At 50.2% G+C, this 13,672-nt stretch overlaps 1 protein-coding gene across 2 annotated transcripts in view; it reads right to left on the bottom strand.

Moving 5' to 3' along the window:
• VPS13D (vacuolar protein sorting 13 homolog D) overlaps positions 1-13,672 on the bottom strand; it is a 372,238-nt gene that overhangs the window by 111,949 nt on the left and 246,617 nt on the right. For both annotated transcript variants that reach the window (XM_069948224.1, XM_069948223.1), the window contains 2 exons: positions 7,250-7,413; positions 808-916 (listed from right to left, as the gene is read on the bottom strand). In XM_069948224.1, the coding sequence (XP_069804325.1) occupies positions 808-916; positions 7,250-7,413 (273 nt within the window). The remainder of the gene's footprint in view (positions 1-807; positions 917-7,249; positions 7,414-13,672) is intronic.

Here is a 13,672-nt window from a genome sequence, read left to right on the forward strand (position 1 = left end):
CCCTCTGTTACCTCGCCCCCCAACTACCCCCTCTATTACCCCGCCCCCAACTACCCCCTCAATACCCCGCCCCCAGCTCCCCCCCTATTACCTCGCCCTCCAACTGCCCCCTCTATTACCCCGCCCACCAACTACCCCCTCTATTACCCCGCCCACCAACTACCCCCTCTATTACCCCGCCCACCAACTACCCCCTCTATTACCATGCCCCCAACTGCCCCCTCTATTACCGCGCCCCCAACTGACCCTTCTATTACCCCGCCCCCAAACTACTCCCTCTATTATCCCGCCCCCCAGCTGCCCCCTCTATTACCCCGCCCCCCAGCTGCCCCCTCTATTACACCCCCCCCAACTGCCCCCTCTATTACCCTGCCCCACCAGCTGCCCCCTCTATTATCCCACCACCCCAGCTGCCCCCTCTATTATCCCACCACCCCAGCTGCCCCCTCTATTACCCCACCCCCCCAACTGCCCCCTCTATTACCCCACCCCCCAACTGCCCCCTCTATTACCCCGCCCCACCAGCTGCCCCCTCTATTATCCCACCACCCCAGCTGCCCCCTCTATTACCCCGCCCGCCCCAGCTGCCCCCTCTATTACCCCGCCCGCCCCAGCTGCCCCCTCTATTACCCCGCCCCCATCAGCTGCCCCCTCTACTACCCCCCCCCCCCCCAGCTGCTGTATATGGGCCGGAGGGGCTGGGGGTTAATTGGAGGAGCAGCAGACACTGATGGGATATCCAGTGAATTCTCCGCAGACGTCACAGCTGGGAACAGGAGGACGGGCGGCCGAGACGCCATCACTCACCTGCACCACCAGCCCCGGTAAGCTGCAGCTTAGCTTCCCATCTCGGAAACACCAGGTCTGTGTGGTACTGCGCCGCCGGTCCGGCTTCCTCAGCATCAGCGGCTCATACCTGCGGATGGAAGGAAAGCTGAAGCTCAGCACGACCCTCCGTGCTATACGGTATGGGGGATCCTATCTACATCATATAGATCAGCTGCCCCTCCGTGCTATACAGTATGGGGGATCCTATATACATCAGCTGCCCCTCCGTGCTATACAGTATGGGGGATCCTATATACATCATATACATGACCTGCCCCTCCGTGCTATACAGTATGGGGGATCCTATATACATCATATACATGACCTGCCCCTCCGTGCTATACAGTATGGGGGATCCTATATACATGACCTGCCCCTCCGTGCTATACAGTATGGGGGATCCTATATACATCATATACATGACCTGCCCCTCCGTGCTATACAGTATGGGGGATCCTATATACATCACCTGCCCCTCCGTGCTATACAGTATGGGGGATCCTATATACATCACCTGACCCTCCGTGCTATACAGTATGGGGGATCCTATATACATGACCTGCCCCTCCGTGCTATACAGTATGGGGGATCCTATATACATCATATACATGACCTGCCCCTCCGTGCTATACAGTATGGGGGATCCTATATACATCACCTGCCCCTCCGTGCTATACAGTATGGGGGATCCTATATACATCATATACATTACCTGCCCCTCCGTGCTACAGTATGGGGGATCCTATATACATGACCTGCCCCTCCGTGCTATACAGTATGGGGGATCCTATATACATCACCTGCCCCTCCGTGCTATACAGTATGGGGGATCCTACATACATCATATACATGACCTGCCCCTCCGTGCTATACAGTATGGGGGATCCTATATACATCATATACATCACCTGCCCCTCCGTGCTATACAGTATGGGGGATCCTATATACATGACCTGCCCCTCCGTGCTATACAGTATGGGGGATCCTATATACATGACCTGCCCCTCCGTGGTATACAGTATGGGGGATCCTATATACATCACCTGCCCCTCCGTGCTATACAGTATGGGGGATCCTACATACATCATATACATTACCTGCCCCTCCGTACTATACAGTATGGGGGATCCTATATACATCACCTGCCCCTCCGTGCTATACAGTATGGGGGATCCTATATACATCACCTGCCCCTCCGTGCTATACACTATGGGGGATCCTATATACATCATATACATGACCTGCCCCTCCGTGCTATACAGTATGGGGGATCCTATATACATGACCTGCCCCTCCGTGCTATACAGTATGGGGGATCCTATATACATCATATACATGACCTGCCCCTCCGTGCTATACAGTATGGGGGATCCTATATACATGACCTGCCCCTCCGTGCTATACAGTATGGGGGATCCTATATACATCATATACATGACCTGCCCCTCCGTGCTATACAGTATGGGGGATCCTATATACATGACCTGCCCCTCCGTGCTATACAGTATGGGGGATCCTATATACATCATATACATGACCTGCCCCTCCGTGCTATACAGTATGGGGGATCCTATATACATCACCTGCCCCTCCGTGCTATACAGTATGGGGGATCCTATATACATCACCTGACCCTCCGTGCTATACAGTATGGGGGATCCTATATACATGACCTGCCCCTCCGTGCTATACAGTATGGGGGATCCTATATACATCATATACATGACCTGCCCCTCCGTGCTATACAGTATGGGGGATCCTATATACATGACCTGCCCCTCCGTGCTATACAGTATGGGGGATCCTATATACATCATATACATTACCTGCCCCTCCGTGCTACAGTATGGGGGATCCTATATACATGACCTGCCCCTCCGTGCTATACAGTATGGGGGATCCTATATACATCACCTGCCCCTCCGTGCTATACAGTATGGGGGATCCTACATACATCATATACATGACCTGCCCCTCCGTGCTATACAGTATGGGGGATCCTATATACATCATATACATCACCTGCCCCTCCGTGCTATACAGTATGGGGGATCCTATATACATGACCTGCCCCTCCGTGCTATACAGTATGGGGGATCCTATATACATGACCTGCCCCTCCGTGGTATACAGTATGGGGGATCCTATATACATCACCTGCCCCTCCGTGCTATACAGTATGGGGATCCTACATACATCATATACATTACCTGCCCCTCCGTACTATACAGTATGGGGGATCCTATATACATCACCTGCCCCTCCGTGCTATACAGTATGGGGGATCCTATATACATCACCTGCCCCTCCGTGCTATACACTATGGGGGATACTATATACATCATATACATGACCTGCCCCTCCGTGCTATACAGTATGGGGGATCCTATATACATGACCTGCCCCTCCGTGCTATACAGTATGGGGGATCCTATATACATCATATACATGACCTGCCCCTCCGTGCTATACAGTATGGGGGATCCTATATACATGACCTGCCCCTCCGTGCTATACAGTATGGGGGATCCTATATACATCATATACATGACCTGCCCCTCCGTGCTATACAGTATGGGGGATCCTATATACATCACCTGCCCCTCCGTGCTATACAGTATGGGGGATCCTATATACATCACCTGCCCCTCCGTGCTATACAGTATGGGGGATCCTATATACATGACCTGCCCCTCCGTGCTATACAGTATGGGGGATCCTATATACATCATATACATGACCTGCCCCTCCGTACTATACAGTATGGGGGATCCTATATACATGACCTGCCCCTCCGTGCTATACAGTATGGGGGATCCTATATACATCATATACATTACCTGCCCCTCCGTGCTACAGTATGGGGGATCCTATATACATGACCTGCCCCTCCGTGCTATACAGTATGGGGGATCCTATATACATCACCTGCCCCTCCGTGCTATACAGTATGGGGGATCCTATATACATGACCTGCCCCTCCGTGCTATACAGTATGGGGGATCCTATATACATGACCTGCCCCTCCGTACTATACAGTATGGGGGATCCTATATACATGACCTGCCCCTCCGTGCTATACAGTATGGGGGATCCTACATACATCATATACATGACCTGCCCCTCCGTGCTATACAGTATGGGGGATCCTATATACATCATATACATCACCTGCCCCTCCGTGCTATACAGTATGGGGGATCCTATATACATGACCTGCCCCTCCGTGCTATACAGTATGGGGGATCCTATATACATGACCTGCCCCTCCGTGGTATACAGTATGGGGGATGCTATATACATCACCTGCCCCTCCGTGCTATACAGTATGGGGGATCCTACATACATCATATACATTACCTGCCCCTCCGTACTATACAGTATGGGGGATCCTATATACATCACCTGCCCCTCCGTGCTATACAGTATGGGGGATCCTATATACATCACCTGCCCCTCCGTGCTATACACTATGGGGGATCCTATATACATCATATACATGACCTGCCCCTCCGTGCTATACAGTATGGGGGATCCTATATACATGACCTGCCCCTCCGTGCTATACAGTATGGGGAATCCTATATACATCATATAGATCAGCTGCCCCTCCGTGCTATACAGTATGGGGGATCCTATATACATCAGCTGCCCCTCCGTGCTATACAGTATGGGGGATCCTATATACATCATATACATGACCTGCCCCTCCGTGCTATACACTATGGGGGATCCTATATACATGACCTGCCCCTCCGTGCTATACAGTATGAGGGATCCTATATACATCACCTGCCCCTCCGTGCTATACAGTATGGGGGATCCTATATACATCATATAGATCAGCTGCCCCTCCGTGCTATACAGTATGGGGGATCCTATATACATCACCTGCCCCTCCGTACTATACAGTATGGGGGATCCTATATACATCATATACATGACCTGCCCCTCCGTGCTATACACTATGGGGGATCCTATATACATCATATACATTACCTGCCCCTCCGTGCTATACAGTATGGGGGATCCTATATACATGACCTGCCCCTCCGTGCTATACAGTATGGGGGATCCTATATACATCATATACATGACCTGCCCCTCCGTGCTATACAGTATGGGGGATCCTATATACATCATATACATGACCTGCCCCTCCGTGCTATACAGTATGGGGGATCCTATATACATCATATACATCACCTGCCCCTCTGTGCTATACAGTATGAGGGATCCTATATACATCACCTGCCCCTATGGCTATACAGTATGGGGGATCTTATATACATGACCTGCCCCTCCGTGCTATACAGTATGGGGGATCCTATATACATCATATACATGACCTGCCCCTCCGTGCTATACAGTATGGGGGATCCTATATACATGACCTGCCCCTCCGTACTATACAGTATGGGGGATCCTATATACATTACCTGCCCCTCCGTGCTATACAGTATGGGGGATCCTATATACATGACCTGCCCCTCCCTGCTATACAGTATGGGGGATCCTATATACATGACCTGCCCCTCCCTGCTATACAGTATGGGGGATCCTATATACATCACCTGCCCCTCTGTGCTATACAGTATGGTGGATCCTATATACATCACCTGCCCCTATGGCTATACAGTATGGGGGTTCCTATATACATGACCTGCCCCTCCGTGCTATACAGTATGGGGGATCCTATATACATGACCTGCCCCTCCGTGCTATACAGTATGGGGGATCCTATATACATCACCTGCCCCTCCGTGCTATACAGTATGGGGGATCCTATATACATCACCTGCCCCTCCGTGCTATACAGTATGGGGGATCCTATATACATCACCTGCCCCTCCGTGCTATACAGTATGGGGGATCCTATATACATGACCTGCCCCTCCGTACTTTACAGTATGGGGGATCCTATATACATCACCTGCCCCTCTGTGCTATACAGTATGGGGGATCCTATATACATGACCTGCCCCTTCGTGCTATACAGTATGGGGGATCCTATATACATCACCTGCCCCTCCGTACTATACAGTATGGGGGATCCTATATACATTACCTGCCCCTCCGTGCTATACAGTATGGGGGATCCTATATACATCACCTGCCCCTCCGTGCTATACAGTATGGGGGATCCTATATACATCACCTGCCCCTCCGTGCTATACAGTATGGGGGATCCTATATACATCACCTGCCCCTCCGTGCTATACAGTATGGGGGATCCTATATACATCACCTGCCCCTCCGTGCTATACAGTATGGGGGATCCTATATACATCACCTGCCCCTTCGTGCTATACAGTATGGGGGATCCTATATACATCACCTGCCCCTCCGTGCTATACAGTATGGGGGATCCTATATACATCAGCTGCCCCTCCGTGCTATACAGTATGGGGGATCCTATACACATCACCTGCCCCTCCGTGCTATACAGTATGGGGGATCCTATATACATCATATACATTACCTGCCCCTCCGTGCTACAGTATGGGGGATCCTATATACATGACCTGCCCCTCCGTGCTATACAGTATGGGGGATCCTATATACATCACCTGCCCCTCCGTGCTATACAGTATGGGGGATCCTATATACATCATATACATGACCTGCCCCTCCGTGCTATACAGTATGGGGGATCCTATATACATCATATACATGACCTGCCCCTCCGTGCTATACAGTATGGGGGATCCTATATACATCATATACATCACCTGCCCCTCCGTGCTATACAGTATGGGGGATCCTATATACATCACCTGCCCCTATGGCTATACAGTATGGGGGATCCTATATACATGACCTGCCCCTCCGTACTATACAGTATGGGGGATCCTATATACATCACCTGCCCCTCCGTACTATACAGTACGGGGGGATCTTATATACATCACCTGCCCCTCTGTGCTATACAGTATGGGGGATCCTATATACATCACCTGCCCCTCCGTACTATACAGTATGGGGGATCCTATATACATCACCTGCCCCTCCGTACTATACAGTATGGGGGATCCTATATACATGAGCTGCCCCTCCTTACTATACAGTATGGGGGATCCTATATACATCACCTGCCCCTCCGTGCTATACAGTATGGGGGATCCTACATACATCACCTGCCCCTCCGTGCTATACAGTATGGGGGATCCTACATACATCATATACATGACCTGCCCCTCCGTGCTATACAGTATGGGGGATCCTATATACATCATATACATCACCTGACCCTCCGTGCTATACAGTATGGGGGATCCTATATACATCACCTGCCCCTCCGTACTATACAGTATGGGGGATCCTATATACATTACCTGCCCCAGACCGTGATATAGAGATCAGCACACCAGGGACATGGTATATAGTATATACATGATATATGTGAGGTTATATACTGTACCGGTTGTCAGTAACAGCAGCCAGTCCAGCAATGTCCAGCACCAGGGAGGACTCATGGGATCGGGTGGTGGTCATCTTGTTGGGATTATGAGGAGGTGAAGACCCTTCATGGCACAGCATCCCGCTGCCCGTCATCCTCCAGAGCTGCGACCTCTTCCCTGGCTCCTGTGTATAAAACAACAATAAGCACATTATATAGTAACATTGTGTATAGCAGAGCCCCAGAACAGCCGTATACTGATTGGGGGGGGAGGGGGGGCTATACTAAGCATAGACTGATGGGAGGGGCTGTACTAAGCATAGACTGATGGGGGGGCTGTACTAAGCATAGACTGATGGGGGGAGGACTGTACTAAGCATAGACTGATGGGGGGGGCTGTACTAAGCATAGACTGATGGGAGGGGCTGTACTAAGCATAGACTGATGGGGGGGCTGTACTAAGCATAGACTGATGGGAGGGGGGGCTGTACTAAGCATAGACTGATGGGAGGGGGGCTGTACTAAGCATAGACTAATGGGAGGGGCTGTACTAAGCATAGACTGATGGGGGGCTGTACTAAGCATAGACTGATGGGGGGGGCTGTACTAAGCATAGACTGATGGGGGGGGGCTGTACTAAGCATAGACTGATGGGGGGGGGCTGTACTAAGCATAGACTGATGTGGGGGGCTGTACTAAGCATAGACTGATGGGGGGGCTGTACTAAGCATAGACTGATGGGGGGGGCTGTATTAAGCATAGACTGATGGGAGGGGCTGTACTAAGCATAGACTGATGGGGGGGGCTGTACTAAGCATAGACTGATGGGGGGGCTGTACTAAGCATAGACTGATGGGGGGGGCTGTACTAAGCATAGACTGATGGGAGGGGGGGCTGTACTAAGCATAGACTGATGGGGGGGCTGTACTAAGCATAGACTGATGGGGGGGGCTGTATTAAGCATAGACTGATGGGGGGGGGCTGTACTAAGCATAGACTGATGGGAGGGGAGGCTGTACTAAGCATAGACTGATGGGGGGGGCTGTACTAAGCATAGACTGATGGGGGGGCTGTACTAAGCATAGACTGATGGGAGGGGCTGTACTAAGCATAGACTGATGGGAGGGGCTGTACTAAGCATAGACTGATGGGGGGGGCTGTACTAAGCATAGACTGATGGGGGGGGCTGTACTAAGCATAGACTGATGGGAGGGGGGGCTGTACTAAGCATAGACTGATGGGAGGGGCTGTACTAAGCATAGACTGATGGGAGGGGGGGCTGTACTAAGCATAGACTGATGGGGGGGGGGGCTGTACTAAGCATAGACTGATGGGAGGGGCTGTACTAAGCATAGACTGATGGGAGGGGCTGTACTAAGCATAGACTGATGGGGAGGCTGTACTAAGCATAGACTGATGGGAGGGGGGCTGTACTAAGCATAGACTGATGGGAGGGGGGCTGTACTAAGCATAGACTGATGGGGGGGGCTGTACTAAGCATAGACTGATGGGGGGGGCTGTACTAAGCATAGACTGATGGGAGGGGGGGCTGTACTAAGCATAGACTGATGGGAGGGGCTGTACTAAGCATAGACTGATGGGAGGGGGGGCTGTACTAAGCATAGACTGATGGGGGGGGGCTGTACTAAGCATAGACTGATGGGAGGGGCTGTACTAAGCATAGACTGATGGAAGGGGGGCTGTACTAAGCATAGACTGATGGGGGGGCTGTACTAAGCATAGACTGATGGGAGGGCTGTACTAAGCATAGACTGATGGGAGGGGCTGTACTAAGCATAGACTGATGGGAGGGCTGTACTAAGCATAGACTGATGGGGGGGGCTGTACTAAGCATAGACTGATGGGGGGTGTACTAAGCATAGACTGATGGGGGGGCTGTACTAAGCATAGACTGATGGGGGGTGTACTAAGCATAGACTGATGGGAGGGCTGTACTAAGCATAGACTGATGGGGGGGCTGTACTAAGCATAGACTGATGGGAGGGCTGTACTAAGCATAGACTGATGGGGGGGCTGTACTAAGCATAGACTGATGGGAGGGGGGCTGTACTAAGCATAGACTGATGGGGGGGCTGTACTAAGCATAGACTGATGGGAGGGGGGCTGTACTAAGCATAGACTGATGGGGGGGCTGTACTAAGCATAGACTGATGGGAGGGGGGCTGTACTAAGCATAGACTGATGGGGGGGCTGTACTAAGCATAGACTGATGGGGGGGGCTGTACTAAGCATAGACTGATGGGGGGGCTGTACTAAGCATAGACTGATGGGGGGGCTGTACTAAGCATAGACTGATGGGGGGGCTGTACTAAGCATAGACTGATGGGGGGCTGTACTAAGCATAGACTGATGGAGGGGCTGTACTAAGCATAGACTGATGGGGGGGGCTGTACTAAGCATAGACTGATGGGGGGGCTGTACTAAGCATAGACTGATGGAGGGGCTGTACTAAGCATAGACTGATGGGGGGCTGTACTAAGCATAGACTGATGGAGGGGCTGTACTAAGCATAGACTGATGGGGGGAGGACTGTACTAAGCATAGACTGATGGGGGGGCTGTACTAAGCATAGACTGATGGGGGGAGGACTGTACTAAGCATAGACTGATGGGGGGGCTGTACTAAGCATAGACTGATGGGAGGGCTGTACTAAGCATAGACTGATGGGGGGGAGGACTGTACTAAGCATAGACTGATGGGGGGGCTGTACTAAGCATAGACTGATGGGAGGGGGGCTGTACTAAGCATAGACTGATGGGGGGGCTGTACTAAGCATAGACTAATGGGAGGGGGGGCTGTACTAAGCATAGACTGATGGGGGGAGGACTGTACTAAGCATAGACTGATGGGGGGGCTGTACTAAGCATAGACTGATGGGGGGGCTGTACTAAGCATAGACTGATGGGGGGAGGACTGTACTAAGCATAGACTGATGGGGGGGCTGTACTAAGCATAGACTGATGGGAGGGCTGTGTGCTGTTCTCCTCACTTATCTGTATGTTATTCAGATGTTTTATAACTGCATTGTTTACATTCATTCCTTGTTGTATTCATTACATGTATTCTTGCTGTGCTGCCATCTGCTGGCCAAGAGTTTAGACTCCCCTCCATTTTCACATTTTTTGGTTTGTCCCTCAGTGGGTGTGTCTTATAGCCCAGTCTCCACGTCACTTCCTGTAGCAGGCATTCTTCATCCTGCTTCTGACTGGAGAAGTAGTGCTTGCTTGGGCTTATCAGAGTCATAATCTTCTGACCAGAAATTACAAGTGTCAGCAAGGTATCTTCTAGGAAAGCAGCAACAGCACAATATAACTACTATACCGCATCTGTGACTAAGCTGTATGTGAAGTTATTAAACTACGTTCTGCTCAATTTCCTACTCTACCTGACGCTTATCCTGGTTCCTGTCTGCCTCATATGCTGGAATACAAGGTAGGAATCTCCAGTCAGGCCCACTAGTCAGATAAACCTTCACTCGCCGCATGTGGGGACAGAACAGTCAGAAGATTCACTTAAAAAGCCCCAAATCACAGCTAGAAATTGCCTGTAACCCAGATCAGTCAGAGGTCTCCATAGCAACAAGCACATGGTCAGCTAATCTGAGACAGCACGTCTGGACAGGCCTCAGGACAAGCACAGTGTGTGTCTGCTGTATTCTACACCTGCATAGAAGTCTTCCACAAAGCATCCCAAGCTGTTTCTCATATCTTACATGAACCTTTCACCACTCAGTAGAAGAACAGTTTTGTGTGTGAAGCTCCCTCTGACCATACCCCTCCTAAGAGACTTGCTGCATACTACCTCCCGTTGGTCTGGCCACCCAGACTTGAAAACCCCACAAATCACTCAAATAACGCTGGGAATCATATCGGGGTGTCCTAAAGAAGCTGTGCTGCGATTTTCAGACCCCAATTCCAAAGTTAATTTTCTTAAAGAGACAGTACACTTTAAATCAAAATGGCCGAAAAGCATCCCGAGCAACTCCCCAGTGATAAAACACAGCAAAGACAAGCTGATAGTGATGATTTGGAACAGCAGGAAGCAGAACTCACACTTCCAACAGACCAAGTTGTCCGACCAAGACGCTCTCTCAAACCGACACTAAAAGTAATTGAGAATTATCATACTGCAAAAAATGAGCTCTGTGATGACCTGGAAGAGAGATGGAAACGAGTTACCTCCCTCTTGGCAAGTTTTCAATCCTTCAAGGGTGACGCCGAGAGTCAACAAGATGCTGTCGCACGGCTGAATACAGAGCATGAAAGATATAAGAGACTGTTTGCAAAGTATATCACCTTCTTAAAAGCCTCTAATATCGATGAAGCCTTAACAGAGCTGATCAAGGCAGAATCATCAGAAATAGAAAGAGACGCCATGGTGCAGAATGCTAAAGATAAAGCGGAGCTCCGTATCTCACATCTACAAGAGACTAGATCGCACCGATCAAATTCATCTTAACGTTCATCACGGTCATACAGATCCTCGTGCTCAAGAAGCTCAGTCCTGAGTGACAGAATACTAGAGGCCCGCATAGATGCAGAACAATCCAAAATAAGGCGTGCCTTCAGAGAGAAGGAAGTAATGGCCGAAGCTAAGGCTAAAAAGGCAGAGGCTCAGATAAAGATCCTTCAAACAGAGATGGAAGAGGAAATTGCATTGGCCAAAGTAAAAGTACTTGAGCAAGCAATGAGCCAAGGTCTCGATCCAGTTTGCTTGCCACAAGAAACAGACAATCCTGTCGATCGCACCAATGACTATGTGCTGAATCAGTTACCTGCAGGCCCCCCTATTTCTAGCACCATTCAAGCTGACAACACTGAAATCTCCAAGTCAGCTCTACCTGCAGCTACGGTGCCACCTATAGCACCCGCACAAACTGATGATCATCACCCAGATGTACCTTCTCAAGGACAACTATCACAGGAAGATGGTTACCGAGTGTTTTCTGGCGTAGTCGCACAGCACAAGCAGCGGTCGTCAGAACTTATAGAGGCTAAACCACAGCTCAACCCTGCAGCAACATCATTCTACCCTGGAACATCTCACCCTTTCACGCCAACCAACCCATACGCCCAAGGGGTACAACGAGTTGACACGGCAACAAGAAGTGAGAAAACAGATATATCTGAGTTCGCAAGGTACATGGTTAGCAGGGAGCTGATCAACACCAGTCTCTCCAAATTTGACGACCGCGCAGAGAGCTACAGAGCCTGGAAAGCAACCTTCAAAGCTGCCATCGCCAACCTCAACCTTACCGCAGAGCAGGAGCTTGATCTCATGGTCAAATGGCTGGGCCCTGGCTCTACAAATCGCATCAAGAGCTTAAGGACTGTCTATGTGGGACAAGCTGAAGCAGGTCTTGCCGCTGCCTGGCAGAGACTTGAACGTACCTTTGGCAGTGCCGAAGCAATAGAGAAAGCCCTGTTCAAGAGACTGCAGAATATCCCAAAGATTAATCTGAAGGAAGTCCACAAGCTTCAGGACTTGAGTGATCTGCTCATGGAACTGGAACTTGCTAAAAGAGATCCTCGTCTATCTGGACTATGCTATCTGGATACCGCCCATGGGGTAAACCCAATCGTCACAAAGCTGCCATACAGTTTGCAGGAGAAGTGGGCAACATCAGTCTCAAGATATAAGAGAGCACATGATGTCACCTTTCCACCATACATCCACTTCTGCAGGTTCATCGACGAACAGGCCCAGATGAGGAATGACCCCAGTCTTGACTTCCTGGAGCTCAACACTCCAGCTGCATCATCATCAAGGTATGAAGGTGCCACACAGAAACACAGAGACTTTAAGAGCTGTGCGAGTGTTAGAAAGACTAACCTGCCACCACCTGCAGCATCCACGGGTAAGCACCAAACTAACTCATCAAGAGACAAGTCCTTTAATCGTGAATGTCCCATTCATAAAAAACCTCACTCACTAAATAAATGCAGAGGCTTCAGGTCCAAACCCATACAGGAACGCAAGAAAATCCTCACTGAGCTAGGAGTATGTTTCAGATGCTGCGCCTCATTGGAGCATATGGCTAAGGACTGTAAATCTGCCATTAAGTGTGAGGAGTGTCACAGCGACAGACATGTCACGGTTATGCACCTAACCCCACCCACCAGCGATTCATCGTCTGCAATTACCAGTATTCCCACTACAAGCCATGGCGGGGAGCCTCAGAATCGTGGTAACTCTACCACTGATGTTTCCTGTTCATGCTCGGAGGTATGTGGGGAGAGCCAAAGGGACAAATGTTGTGCCAGAATATGTCTGATCAAGGTTTACCCAGAAGGACAACCAAAAAAGGCTCTAAAAATGTATGCAATCATTGATGACCAGAGCAACCGGTCCCTAGCCGGACCTAAATTCTTTGAAGCCTTTGGGATCGAGGGACCCACAAAACCCTATACCTTAAACACCTGC

Source organism: Dendropsophus ebraccatus, chromosome 12 (assembly GCF_027789765.1).
Source record: "Dendropsophus ebraccatus isolate aDenEbr1 chromosome 12, aDenEbr1.pat, whole genome shotgun sequence".
Lineage (NCBI taxonomy): Eukaryota > Metazoa > Chordata > Amphibia > Anura > Hylidae > Dendropsophus > Dendropsophus ebraccatus.